General features: G+C 46.0%; 1 protein-coding gene and 1 pseudogene across 1 annotated transcript; both read right to left on the reverse strand.

The window, feature by feature from the left end:
• Positions 1 to 3,686: 3,686 nt before the first annotated feature.
• LOC103669521 (protein SSX1-like) lies at positions 3,687 to 9,900 on the reverse strand. The gene is made up of 7 exons (XM_008697870.1): positions 9,832 to 9,900; positions 9,264 to 9,378; positions 8,811 to 8,909; positions 6,578 to 6,627; positions 4,818 to 4,932; positions 4,038 to 4,058; positions 3,687 to 3,787 (listed from the first exon to the last, which is right to left on the reverse strand). Exons 1-7 carry the CDS (start codon positions 9,898 to 9,900, stop codon positions 3,687 to 3,689), a joined length of 570 nt encoding a protein of 189 aa, XP_008696092.1.
• Positions 9,901 to 11,580: 1,680 nt separating this feature from the next.
• Positions 11,581 to 12,657, reverse strand: LOC103663756 (annotated as a pseudogene).
• Between the last annotated feature and the right edge of the window lie 1,009 nt (positions 12,658 to 13,666).

The raw sequence follows: 13,666 nt of genomic DNA on the forward strand, positions 1-13,666 counted from the left end.
CCCCCAAAAACTGCACTCCCAAAGTAACCTGCACATAGCCAGGTTACAAAATACTATAGACACGAATTTTATTTTTATTTTTTTTAGTAGGCTCCATGCCCAATGTGGGGGCTTGAACTCATGACCCCGAGATTTTGGGTTGCATGCTCTACCCACTGAGCCAGCCAGGTGCCCCTTATATGCAAGAACTGATGGGTTTCTGTATACCAACCAGAACCATTTAGAGAATAAAATGGAGGAAAATCACATTCATGTAATGACAAAAATATATAGCATATCTAAAAACAGATGATTGGGGGAGGATGGCAAATAGAGCCTGTATGTCTATTTCCCATCCCACCCACCGTTCTATTGATTTGGGAAGAAAAGCGTTTTTAAGGATAAATTCTTTTTTTAAAGTAAACTATACCCCCAACGTGGGGCTCGAACTCATGACCTGAAGATTAAGAGTTGCGTGCTCTACCCACTGAACCAGCCAGGAGCCCCGAGGATAAATTCTTTTTTAAAAAAAGTCCTCAGCAAAACGACTTGCTTTTTTTTTAATATTTTATTTATTTATTTATTTGTTTGTTTGTTTGTTTGTTTGTTTATTTATCAGAGAGAGAGAGAGCACACAAGCAGGGGGAGCAGCAGGCAGAGGGAGAAGTAGGCTCCCCGCTAAGCAAGGAGCCTGATGCGAGACTCGATCCCAGGACCCCAAGGTCATAACCTGAGCGGAAGGCAGCTGCTTAACCAACCGAGCCACCCAGGCGCCCTGTTTTTTTTGTGTTTTTTTTTTTTTTAGATTCCACGTATGAGTGAAACCATATGCTATTTGTCTTTCTCTGTCTTATTTCACTTAGCGTTATACCCTCAAGGCCATCCAAGTTGTCCTCTACCCTGAGACTCGGGACAGAACCTGAAACATATTCACGTTCCCCCTCCAAAACACACCAGTCCCCCTTAATGTCTCTGAAGTTGCAGTGAGTTCCAAACCCATCCCTTCCCACACGTGCAAGCTGCAGGAACTCTGGCAATAAGTCTGACATCTGTCTCTGCTTCATCTCTAATCTATCTATATCTGTATATAACATCTGTAAACAGAAGATGAACATTAATTGCACTTTCTGTGGTTATTAGGGAAAGGTGGGCTGAGAACACCCCAGTGAACCAGACCTCCCTCATTCCTGTAGATGGTGTTCCTGGTCTGGGATGCAGAGTCCTAGATTTGGAAGCTGTTCCACCCGGAGGTGGGACCTCAAGTGCAAGATAATATTTTCAAAGAAGCAGGTAAATAGGGACGCCCTTGCTACACAATCCCCCAGCAACGGACTCTTTGCTGGGGGGGGGGGTCACCCCTATGAAGAAGGCTGTACCATGGGGAACGTGCTGGTCAGAGAGAGTTCATGTGTGTATCCATATCTGTCTACACCCCTGGCCATGCCTTATTCCCCACCTGTCAAGAGCCCACACCAACGCCCAGGTCTAGAGCTCCAAAGAATGGTGACACTTTGAGGTTTTTCTCAGCCTCCCAGGGCAAAGTTCTCTGGAGTGGGGTCCACCAGCCTCTAGGGCTTGAGGAGACCCAGGCCCAGGGCTGATGCGAGGACAGCAATCCCGCAATCCTGCAGCTGTCATAGTGTGTGCATGGAAGAGGGCAGACTCAATTCTGGCCCAGCAAATGTGGCCTCAGCCTGGAGTCACGGTGACCAATCAGAGCACGCAGAGAGCCTTAGTTCCTGCCCTTCACCTCCAGGACCCAATCATCTGCGGGTTTATGGTTTCTCCCTGTCTTTGATTGAAATCTATTGGGACAAGGGGATGGGTCCAGAGGTGGAACAAAGGCAGAGGGGAGATGGAGGCTTCAGCAGGAGAGGGGAGACCTGCCAAGGCTGAGTGGTTGCTGGGAGGCCGAGGTGATGGGCAGTGGATAGTTTAAACAGCACCAACCCTGCATCGCTCCAGGGCTGGTATCTGATGTCCTGTGCAAGTCACCTTGGTGACCTCTGTTGACAGCCTTAATGTCCCCCAGCACACACAATGGTTTGTTCCCAAACAGACTCTCCTCTTTCCTTTCCCAGAGTCGACTTTGTGGTCTGCAATGGTAGGAAAAGAAGACTGTCTCATTCTTGACTCTTCATCCCCCACCCCCAGCCCCCAAACCTTTGGTCATGAGACACTCGATGGGCAGTTTCATACCTTTGTCCAGTGGATTTTTCCATCTGCTGCTCTCCTGAATCGTGACTAGTGGACACTTCCTTTCCTGTCCACTGTTTGCTCCCCATTGGACCACACCTTCCCTATTCTTCCACATTCCCCAGCTGATGGTTTTGTCTCTGTCTCCTCTCAGACTTCTAAATGGACCAGCCCGACCCTGGAGGTCTTACAGAGAGCAAAGGCCAAGGTGACCCACCAGCACATGCCCCAGGATTGGAGTATACAGTGTCCATCAAAATGAAACTGGAAACATGGTTTCACACATCCCCCATTAGAATGGCAGCTCCACATGGGCTGGGACATTTGTCTGCCTTGTTCCCTGATGTTTTTCCAGCACCTAGAACAGTGCTCGGTACACAGAATATGTTCAGCAGGTGTTGGTTGAATGAATGAAACCTTTGACGTGACAATTCCACTTCTAAGACCGTGTGCTGAAGAACCCTCACGCATACGCACAGGGCTCTGTGCCCAAGAACGAAAGGAGCAAACAACTGAGAGAAATTTGTAAATGTTTATTAATTATCAATGACTGATGCAACGTAAATGAATAATGAGGGTTTGCAACAGGGAGCACTTACTGAACAGGAACAAAATGAGGGGTACTTTTCCAGGACATGCTGGTAGTGGGGAAAAGTACGTGGGAGATACGTATAGTGGTACCGTGTGTGTGTGTGTGTGTGTAAATGCAGAGAAAAACACGTGGAATCAAACACCCAGAACTTGCCCTCCAACAGTGACATCAGGGGAGGAGGGTCGTGCTCTTCTGGGCAGAGAATACCAATGATACTTGTTTTCTAAGGTAAGTGCATGAATATACAGCAAGAAATAGGCATTAAGTATGTGTTTTGCTCATTAACAAAACTCTAATATCTAACAGAATATTTGGCACATGGTAAGAAAAATAATGCTTAACTTTCCACTATTGCGAACTCTCTTTTACTCGCTATACACCTGATGGCTAGTTCACAGCCGTGCCCATGTTCGTGAAAGACCACCAGGTTCTGCTTCTTATCATGGGCACTTGTCACATCCCTGAGGTTGAGGCAAGGAAAGAGAAGGAACGTGAGTGGCAATGAGCTCCGGCTGCCCGATACATCCACACCAAACGCCTCCTCCGGGCCCGCAGGACCCCGAGTACTCGGATTCTGCCCTACCTCGTGGTCTGCAAGCGCCTCCCACTGCTCCTCAAACCACCGTATGCTCAGGCCACAGTGACTCCCTTTCCTGTTCTGTGAGTTTCTAGGCTAGAGGAAGCTGACCTGGGGTGTGGGAGCCCACCGCATTCTAGGTAGGGAGGATCCCCGGATATACAGAGCAGGGAGCACAAAGAGCCTGGGAAACCTCATCATTTAGCCTCAATGCTGCACCTCAAGGGACTAGGAGAAAGGAATGATTTGGGGAACAAGTGACAAGATGGGACACCAGTACCGTAACAGAGAAGTGCATTCTGCAGGGGGGTGTGGGTATGGACTGAAGGGTCACTTACGGAGTTAGTCATCTTCCTCGGGATCACTGATCTCCTCATACACGATCAGGTTCTTTCTTTCCCGCAGTCTGTAGGCCCAAATGCTATTCACCCCTTTCCTGGGTCCTATGGCGGAGAAGAGTTGGTAAGTGGGGGATGAATGGGCTGGGGAGTGTTAGTCTCTGTTTTGTCAGATAAGGAGATGTCTCCTCCCTCCCGAGTGCCCACAGGCATTCGACACAGTCTATTCTCCACATCTTCCCGCTCAGAGAGGCTGCGATGTTAGACCTACACCAATACACACCAAATGCCAGTTAGAACTTTAGCTTCTGGCTCCTCCCATTGTCAGGTTTAGATTCCCAACCTCTTTACTTACCAGAACATTCATTCAGACCTTCTTTCATTCATGTTTGTTAAGGGCCTACTGTATGTCAGGCATTGAGCTGAGGGCTGGGGGTACAACTGTGAGTAAGATACGTTCCCAGGTTATCACAGATGGAATTACTTGACCACCTTTTATGTTGTCACGCTTTCTTGATTTCATGCCTTGAACAATTTGTGAACTCATTCCCGTTCCCAGGTTATCACAGATGGAATTACTTGACCACCTTTTATGTTGTCACGCTTTCTTGATTTCATGCCTTGAACAATTTGTGAACTATGATTCTTTATTTCCCTTTCATGGACTAGGAATCCAGAGTTCAGAGAATTCAGAAGACTTGCCTGGAATTACTTGGCTTTTACATCAATGACAATCCAAGTCTATGACTCTGGAAGTCATGTTCTAACATCTCAGCTGAAGCTGGGTGAGCTCCTCAGTCAGGTCTGGCCCCAAGCCTGTCCACGATCCATCCCCCATACCTAGATCACACACTTGAACATAGCCAGGAAAGGCAGAGGAGTTGTTCCTACATAGCTACCTCTTACCTGGTATCTTCTTTTAAAAAAAAAGATCTTATTTATTTGTCAGAGAGAGAGAGAGCACAAGCAGGGGGAAGAGCAGGCAGAGGGAGAGAAGCAGGCTCCCTGCTGAGCAAGAAGCCTGTTGTAGGACTCGATTCCAGGACGCCAGGATCATGACCTGAGCTGAAGGCAGACGCTTAACCGACAGAGACCCCCAGGCCCCCCTTACCTGGTGTATTCTCACTCTGTTGACTAGAGGTACTCGCTTTTCCTGGGGGGTACAGCTCTTTCTGAGCCTGCTCAAAGCCAGGTGTTATTGGTATTGGCTCCGAATCGCTTTCTTCCTTTATTGGTTTCTCGAGCATCACCTTTTTAATGTGAAGGTCACATATAAAGAGTATCAGTGGCATTTCTCTAGTGCTTTAGAGCCTACAAAGTGTCTTACATGCATACCTTGATTAATGTCCTCAACAACTCTGGGAGATCATTATATCTCCTGTACTTAAATTACGAGGAAGGTTAGAACAAAAAGGAATGGCCTAAATGAAGGGTGTTTCCAGGACAAGAATGTCTGTCTTCACCCCCTTTCCAGACATTCTTGCAAACAGCAAAATGCTCCACGTAAGTGGAGTGTGGTATACAGAAGATTTGGGGAAGAGTAGCATTCTAGGAATCCACGTGGTCTCTGGAAGAAAGGAGGGGCTTCCATCAAATGTAAGGGATCGCATATAAGCTAGGAGAGAACTGCTGGGAGAGGAAAGGTAAAAATTCACAGAGGGGACAGAACACTGCTGGAAAATGGTACAGGGGAGAGGAGCACAGGGGAGAGGAAAGGAGTGGTTCACAGCAATTAATATAGACAGCAAAGAAAGCAGTGCCACATGTCACATTCTGTCCTAGCCTGGCAAGAACGGTTAACGGGAATTAGGCAAGATGGCTCCTGTACCGATGTTGCTTGTGTTGGGGTGCGTCCCTGACCGACAATCTTAAGCTACCTTTCCTTCAGCTCCCTCATTTATGAAACAGTGAACAAGAAAAGTAAAAGAAGCTAAAGGAAAGTACTTTCTGAGTTTGCAAACCCTTTTCAATGTGATAATGAAAATGAGTACTTTCTCTTATGACCCCTCTTTGAATTGTCTCAAAGGTCTCCACACCAGCAATCCAACTCCCAGGGGTCTTTACCCTCTAAAGCAGAGTTTCATCTACAACTGCGGAACCACTTCCTCAATAAACAATTTGGGGGCACCTCAGAGGGTTCCCCTGGGCTGCGCCTGGGGCTTCAGAGACGCCTCAGGTGCAGACAAGGCCCCAAGGAGCTCACGGTAGAGAGGGGCTGACAGCCCAGGCCATTCTCAAGCCGGGAGACACGGGCCCTGCCCAGAGCAGAGGGGAGCTGCTACTTCCTGTTGCGAGACTGGGTGTCTAAATGGAAGCATCAGCAGCTTCTGTGGGGTAAAGCCCTTGGGGGGGAGAACCCCTGAACTTCATAAACACATGAAAAGGTTCATGAGCTGGGAAATCATTTGGGGCTTTTCTTAATTGTCCCGTGATCCATTAACAGTGTTTAGCAAAAACAATAAGCCCTTTACAAAAAGAAATGTTTCAAATGTTTCAGATTGCTACCACTCCCCCTGTGGTCTCAGGCAAATTACTTAGAATCTCTGCCCCACACTATCCTCATCTTTTTGATTAGTTATTATCATTAATATCCTCATCATTATCTGGGAATAATGATAGGAAAACGTCATAGAGGTTTTCTGAAGGATTAAAGAAATTCATCCTTGTGAATTGCTTAAAATAATATCTGACATCACCATGAAAACCAAAGCAGTATCGGCTATCACAGTTGCTAATTACGAAGCTATTGACGCCTCATCAGGAATTGTGATAAAGAGATCAGGAAAGGGAGGCAGTGAGGGCCAGGCTGTATTCAGTGTTCTCCCACTCTTACACGTATTCACATCCGTGGAGGGAGAAAGGGTCTCTGGTTCTTTAGATTTGGGACATACTCACCTTCATTTGCTCTCTCTCTTGCACATCAGAAGCCCCCTGAGAAGATTCATCTAAAACAAAGCGATAAACAGAAATTTTTCTTTGTTGGCAAATATTCCCAACCTCCAGAAACTCCTGTAGTATCAGGGAATTCTGCAGAAAAGGGTTATGATGAGTCCACTTATTGTCAAGGAGTTATTTTGAGACTGGTTTTTGAATTATCTTTAAATCATGGTTTATACATTTGTGGCACCAATTCATAATTTCCCTTCTGATGATTTAGAAAACGTGAACCAAACCCCAAAACTGCCTCATCCTATTCTACTACATATTTCTTACCTTCCGCCCCCCAAAGAATTAAACTGATTGAATTAATTAAATTGATTGCATTCACTTAAAGGGATGTGGCAACTGAAATCACTGTCCACTTCAACCAGGTAAATTTTATAGTAGGCCAATTATACTTCAACAAAGCCGGTAGGTGTATGAAGAATCATGGGTGGTTTAGCCCAGTGGTTCTGGAATATTTCCAGTATAAAGATACTCCTTTAGGGGTGCCTGGGTGGTTCAGTTGGTTAAGAGCTGCCTTCGGCTCAGGTCATGATCTTGGGGTCCTGGGACCGAGCCCCATGTCAGGCTCCTTGCCCAGCGGGAAGTCTGCTTCTCCCTCTGCCTGCCACGCCCCCTGCTTTGCTCTCTCTCTCCGTCTGTCTCTCTGACAAATAAATAAATAAGATCTTTTTAAAAAAAGGTACTCTAGAGTCCAAAACCTTGTGGATTCTCAAGCACTGCATTTTCAGCCCTCTCAGTAATTCTGGGAGCTTGTACAATCTGGCCTGTTTTCCTGGAGAGTCATAGGTCCACTGGAGACACTTTGAAAATTCTGAGTCTGCTTATAGCTGTGCTGTCAGAGCAGAAGAGCAAGTGAATACATCTCACTCCCTTTATGGTGAGTACACACACTGATCAAATACACAAAGATGTCTAGAATCTGCTACCCTTTTCACCATATGTTATCTCTGCTCACTGATAAGGAGAAAAGCTAATGTGTGGAGGATCACTTTCTCAAACTCTCTCCAAGCTCAACACATAGAATCAGGTTTGATGAGGAGCAAGAAGACTATTTGGTTTAGGTAAAACGTAGGGAAATAGCAGTATGTCATTTCCTAATGCATTCATCACTCTCTCTTAACGATATTTATCCCATAGCTATGCCTTATTAGGAAATTGACTCTGGAAGGTTTTTGTGGATTTACACTTTTTTAAATTTAAATTTTATGTTTTAAAAAAGATTTTATTGGGGCGCCTGGGTGGCTCAGACGTTAAGCGTCTGCCTTCGGCTCAGGGCGTGATCCTGGCGTTCTGGGATCGAGCCCCGCATCAGACTCCCTGCTCCGCTGGGAGCCTGCTTCTTCCTCTCCCACTCCCCCTGCTTGTGTTCCCTCTCTCCCTGGCTGTCTCTCTCTCTGTCAAATAAATAAATAAAATCTTTAAAAATAATAAAAAAGATTTTATTTATTTATTTGAGAGAGAGAGAGCACGAGCAAGCACAAGCAGGGGGGAGGGAGAGGGACAAGCACACTCTTGAGCTGAGTGTGGAGCCCAATGTGGGGCTCGATCCCACGACCCCAAGGCCATGACCCGAGCTGAAATCAAGAGCCGGACACCCAACCAACTGAGCCACCCAGGCTCCGCACGGATTTACACTTTGATTAAATTTTTCTTAATTGTCCTGTGATTCGATAACAGTGTTTAGCAAGAACAACAACTCCTTTTAAAAAAGAAATGCTTCAAATGTACAGAAAATTATGGAGAATAATTTTGGAAACACATGCACATCTACCACTGAGTCTAGTCCGAACTTATCCCACAACTGCTTCACATCGGTCTGAGATCTTTACTCAAAAGGTAACAAAACACTATAAACAAGTCACAGCTGAAGCCATCTGTGCAGTCCTCACTGATCCCTGACCTCCCTCCTTCTGCACTCCTAAATTTGATGGGTTTCATTCTCATTCAGGTTTCATACTTTTACCATTTATTTATTATCCATAAAACTATGTACTCTTGTTTTGCATGTTTTAGGATTTTATATGAATGTCCTCTTGACTATACTTAACTTCCTACAGCCAACTTTTCTCACTCAGCCATGATGTTTTTGAGGGAACAAACTCTTGAGGATCCTTCCCAAGCAGCTGGACCCCAAAGCAATCGGGCTTCGGGAGACTCTCTCCAAGCCCTTCCTTCCACTCACCCTGATTCTTGGGGTTCTGATTGTCATCAGAATCATGTCCACTGGATTTCACGGCCTGTTTTTTAGGACACATGAAGTCTGGGAGGGTGGCCCTCAGACCTAGAAAGAAGCAAAATATTTGTTCCTTAAGAGACAACCTGAGAGGAGGACTGCGGGGTAGAATTCTGGGAGGTAGCAGGGACAGTCAAGCTCATCAGCTGGGGGATTCCAAACAAGGGTGAGCAGAGGAGAAACGTGCAGGATCTAGGTCTGAGCATCTTTGTGGCCACTCCAGGTCCTCAGCCCTGCACAGAATACAAAAGACCAGAGAGCCTCAAAGCTGCCCTGGGATTTCTCCCTGCACAAAAGGAAGATGTGGGACACTTACTGCCTAGGAAGAAGCCATGGCATGTAAAGGGACTGAGGGATGGTCATGTGTTCCCAGGTTTGTTTGCACCCAGAACTTTCTGTTACCTAGACCAGTCATGGTGTCATAGTTTCTCTTCATGTACACATAGGTAATTTTATCTGAGTATCCAAGCTTTGCCCACTCTTCCTTAGAGAAGTATTTGGAAATATCCTTGAAGGCCTAGGAAAGAAAAATAAATCAGTTGGAGCAGCAACTTTGGCTAAACATGTTTGATCTCTGGCGGGGGTCTCTTCCTCTGCCGTAGGACCTCCATGTTGGATCTGTGAACTGGGAAGAATAATCCTTTCTTGTTCATGTCAAGGCTCACTGAGAGAACATGGGTCACATTCTCTACCCTCTCCCCAGGCATGCAGTAGATGCATAAAACTCGTGGCATGCTCTTTCACCTTCCCGAATGGGCTGAGAGTCACCAAATGCAGTGCAAGGTCACAGACCTGTTGTCTCCAGAGTTGCTAGGTGAGGACAAAGTGAAGGTGGGAAGCTCCTGAGGCTCTGGATCTCCCTCTGACACTCTGTTCCTTTTCCCCAGTGCCTCTGACCTCACCTCCTCAAAATCTAGTCCCTTTACAGTATCCCCTGGGCCATTCCTCTACCCCCTCCAGATCACCTCACCTTGCATTTCTTCTCTGACTTCTGGGTATCCTCCCTGGAATTCTTTGCAAAGGAGCTGCCTTTATTCATGGTGCTGGCAACAGCTTGGTCTCGAAAGGACATAACCTAAAAGGTCGTGAGGAAGGGAGAGAGCACTGAGGGTAGGTCACATTCAGTAAATCACCTGGAATCAAGGTTCTACTTTTTTCCATCCTGGTCTTATCTGTCCCTGAGAAAGGACAACGGTGGGGAGAGTCAAACAATCAGAGGGCGGGACGCCTAGGTGGCTCAGTCGGTTAAGCGTCAGCCTTCAGCTTGGGTGGTAATCCTAGGGTCCTGGGATGGAGTCCTACATTGGGCTCCTTGCTCAGCAGGGAGTCTGCTTCTCCCTCTGCCCGCAGCTCTCCCTGCTTGTGCATGTTCTCTCTCTCTGATAAATAAATACAATCTTAAAAAACAAAACAAAACCCCAAACAGGGATCCCTGGGTGGCTCAGTCGGTTAAGCCTCTGCCTTCAGCTCAGGTCACGATCCCAGGGTGCTGGACCAAGTCCCTCATTGGGTTCCTTGCTCAGTGGGGAGCCTGCTTCTCTGCTCCCTCTGCCCCTCCCCCCACGTATGCGTGCGAGCGCATGCCCACGCTTTCCCGCATGTGCACTCGGTCTCTCTGACAAATAAAATCTTTATAAAAAAAGAAAATTATTAGTGTGAAAAGAACTGGAATCTCCAAGGCTACAGGATCAGCCATCACTTAGGCCGAGAACGTGGAGAGTTTTAATACACCAGTCTGGTGTTCCCCAACTGACGGCGCTGGGAATCCCTTAGGGAGAGGAAATTTAGGGGTCTCTGAGGCCAAGAAAGTTTCTGCTTTATCCTGGAGAAGGCGATAAAGGAGTCACTTAGGCCGTGGCTTTAATCTCTGGTTAAAGAAATCTAGGGGAGTCTGTCTAGCTGATTTGGGGGTTTCTCAGGCTGAGGGGAGTTCTTCTTCCCTCAAGAAGAGCAATTAGAAAGTCTCACAGACCAAAAAATACTTTATTTTATCTTTGCCTGACCGGGATCGCCCCGAAAAGCTTTAAGTCATTTCTCAGTCCTAAGGATACAGCAAGAACTAAACTACCTGAGTGATCTACAGAGGTTCCTCACTTTTTTTACCAGCCTATCTTTAACCGGTCGAAGACGGTCCGAAGAGAGCGCTTACCTCAGAGTTGAAGCGGTGGCGGTGAACAGTCGCTCCACGAGATGAAATCCCACAATTCCACTGTCCAAGGGAAATCAACCAATCAGAACAGGAAAAGAACTTGAACTGGCCAATCAGGGGTTAGGAAAGTAGGCGGGGCAAGTGAGTCAGGAACGGGGTCTAAAAGTCCAGTTCCAGGGACGGGACCATCTTTTCAAAGTAGGTGGATTCTCTTGCTTGAAGCAGGATTGCGCTCTGCCAGAATTGGCCACTCCAGATTCCATAGGTCCGTTCCTGCGCATGCTCAGATGTTCCCTTTCTCTTCGGTGTACTTCTCGCTACTCTCTGCTCTGCTTTTGTTGTTTCAATAAATGGTAAATACGAGGCCACCACCTCAAATCCTTGCTGTCAGTCTCCAACTTCCTCAGATATGGGGCTCTTTTTTAGGACCTCTGTAGCGGCTTAAGAATTTTAAACTTTTTTTAGATTGAATTACTTTTGTTAATTTACACATCAAATTATTGAAATGGTGACTTCATGTAGTTGTCTCATTAAAGATAGCACTTGCAAATGCAGAGGTATCTACAGTCTTCATATGTTTACTTGAAAAGATTCTTCAACAGCAGTCTGATATCGAGTTTCCGGCTCTAGATGAAGATTAACAAATTATCCATAATCAAACTGATGTCTTTGATTAGATAACTAACAAAATTTCTAGTAATTTGGCTAGGAGCTCCCCAACGAAGAGACACGCAAATCGGACACATCACAGGAACTATCTGAAGTAGGAACTACCCGATCCTTGTTACAGTGATTCCATAAATGCCGTCAGGTAAAATTTGATCCTTGACAAAAGGGACACGTAAAGGTGGGATGCCCAGAAAAACTCGTGTTTTCTTGACAAGTCTCTGTGTTCTCAGAGGTGAGTGTTTCACTCCTATTACTGTTCCCTACTAAATCTTGAGAGATCTGAAAGTTTGGAATGGTAGAGGAAACACCATATTCATCTTGATACTTCTAATTTTTAAAAAAGATTTTATTTATTTGACACAGAGAGAGGGAGCGAGAGCACAAGCAGGAGGAGTAGCAGGCAGAGGGAGAGGGAGAAGCTGTCTCCTCGCGGAGCAGGGAGCCCAACGTGGGGCTTGATCCCGGGACCCTGGGATCTCGACATGAGCCGAAGGGAGATCCTTAACTGGCTGAGCCACCCAGATGTCCCTTTTTTAAAATGAAAAAAAAAATTTTTAAAGATTTTATTCATTCGACAGAGAGAGAGAGAGCACAAGCAAGGGGAACATCAGGCAGAGGGACAGGGTGAAGCAGGCTCCCTACTGAGCAGGGACATCTTGATACTTCTTAAGATTTGTAATGATGTCTCAAGTAATAGAATTTAATTTGCTTTCACAGCATCTGCAGCTACTGGAAAACTCCTCATGGTAGTTTCAAGGTCTAAGACTTGTTCAGGACAGTCTCTCTCTCTCTTCTAGTCACATTTCCATAACAGAGGGGATAAGTATTCTGCTTTCTCTTACTGCAGTCAGAAAACATTTTCTACAGAAGATGTGCTGGTAGGCCATGGCCTCATGGCAGTTTTGAGCACCCCTGACAGATGGGGCAGTAGAAATCATCTTTGGTGTAGCACGTGGCTGCAGAGAACTACTTGGCCATGGTGATGGATGGAGAATCAAGACAATGGTGGTGGCGGCGGCAGTGTCAGCAGCCAAGGTGGCAGTGGCGGTCTGCCCGTCTCCCCCGTGGAACCCCAGTGGGGGAGGGGAATCATCTTAAACTTTTTTCCCCCATTTTTGATATGTGCTTTTTAAAAATGTGCTTTTCCTAGAATACCCAATAACCAGGCACAGGTTTTACCCCTTAATATTCACAATAGTATTAAACTGGGTGTTATATGTAACTAATGAATCATTGAACACTACATCAAAAACTAATGATGTACTATACAGTGGCAACTGAGCATAATAATAAAAAAAGAGTATCCATGTAATTACGGTTTGCTGTGTCCCTCAGGGGATTCAGAAGTTACTTTCTCTAGGAATTCTCTCCTCCCCCTCCCTACCACCAGTGCCTCCAATGGGTCCCCAATATCCCCTGTGCTTTCTATCCACAGCCCTGATCTTTCTCAGTTGTTCCTCCCAGAATGACAGAGCTCTATAAGAACACGGACAGGGCAGTGACCCTTGTTGCCAGCACAAAGCCCTTCATGCACATCATCCCATGTGATTTTCAGAACCTCACCTTGGGTTAAGTACTGTTATTATCCCCATTGTGCAGATGTTGAGACTGAGGCTCAGAGAGTTAAGCAACCTGATCAAGGTCACACCGTCAGTGGGTAGCAGAGGTGGAATTCACTCCCAAGTTGAACTGAGTCCAAAGTCTGTGCTTTTAATTACGCTTTCATGTTGTCTTACATATTTGTTGGTTGCTGAATGAATGAATGAATGAATGCATTTTGAAACTACAAAGGACCTTCAACAAAATCTACATAATCTCTTGCAATCATAATCTCTTGGCTGCTGTAACAAATTACCAAAAATTTTGTGGCATAAAACAACAGAAATTTATTTTATCACAGTTCTGGAGGCTAGAAGTCTAAAATTAGTTTCTCTGGGCTGAAATCAGGGTGTCAGCAGGGCTGTACTCCTTTTAGAGGCTCTAGAAG

The sequence above is a fragment of the Ursus maritimus genome (assembly GCF_017311325.1).
Source record: "Ursus maritimus isolate PB19 chromosome X unlocalized genomic scaffold, ASM1731132v1 scaffold_X1, whole genome shotgun sequence".
NCBI classification, from domain to species: domain Eukaryota; kingdom Metazoa; phylum Chordata; class Mammalia; order Carnivora; family Ursidae; genus Ursus; species Ursus maritimus.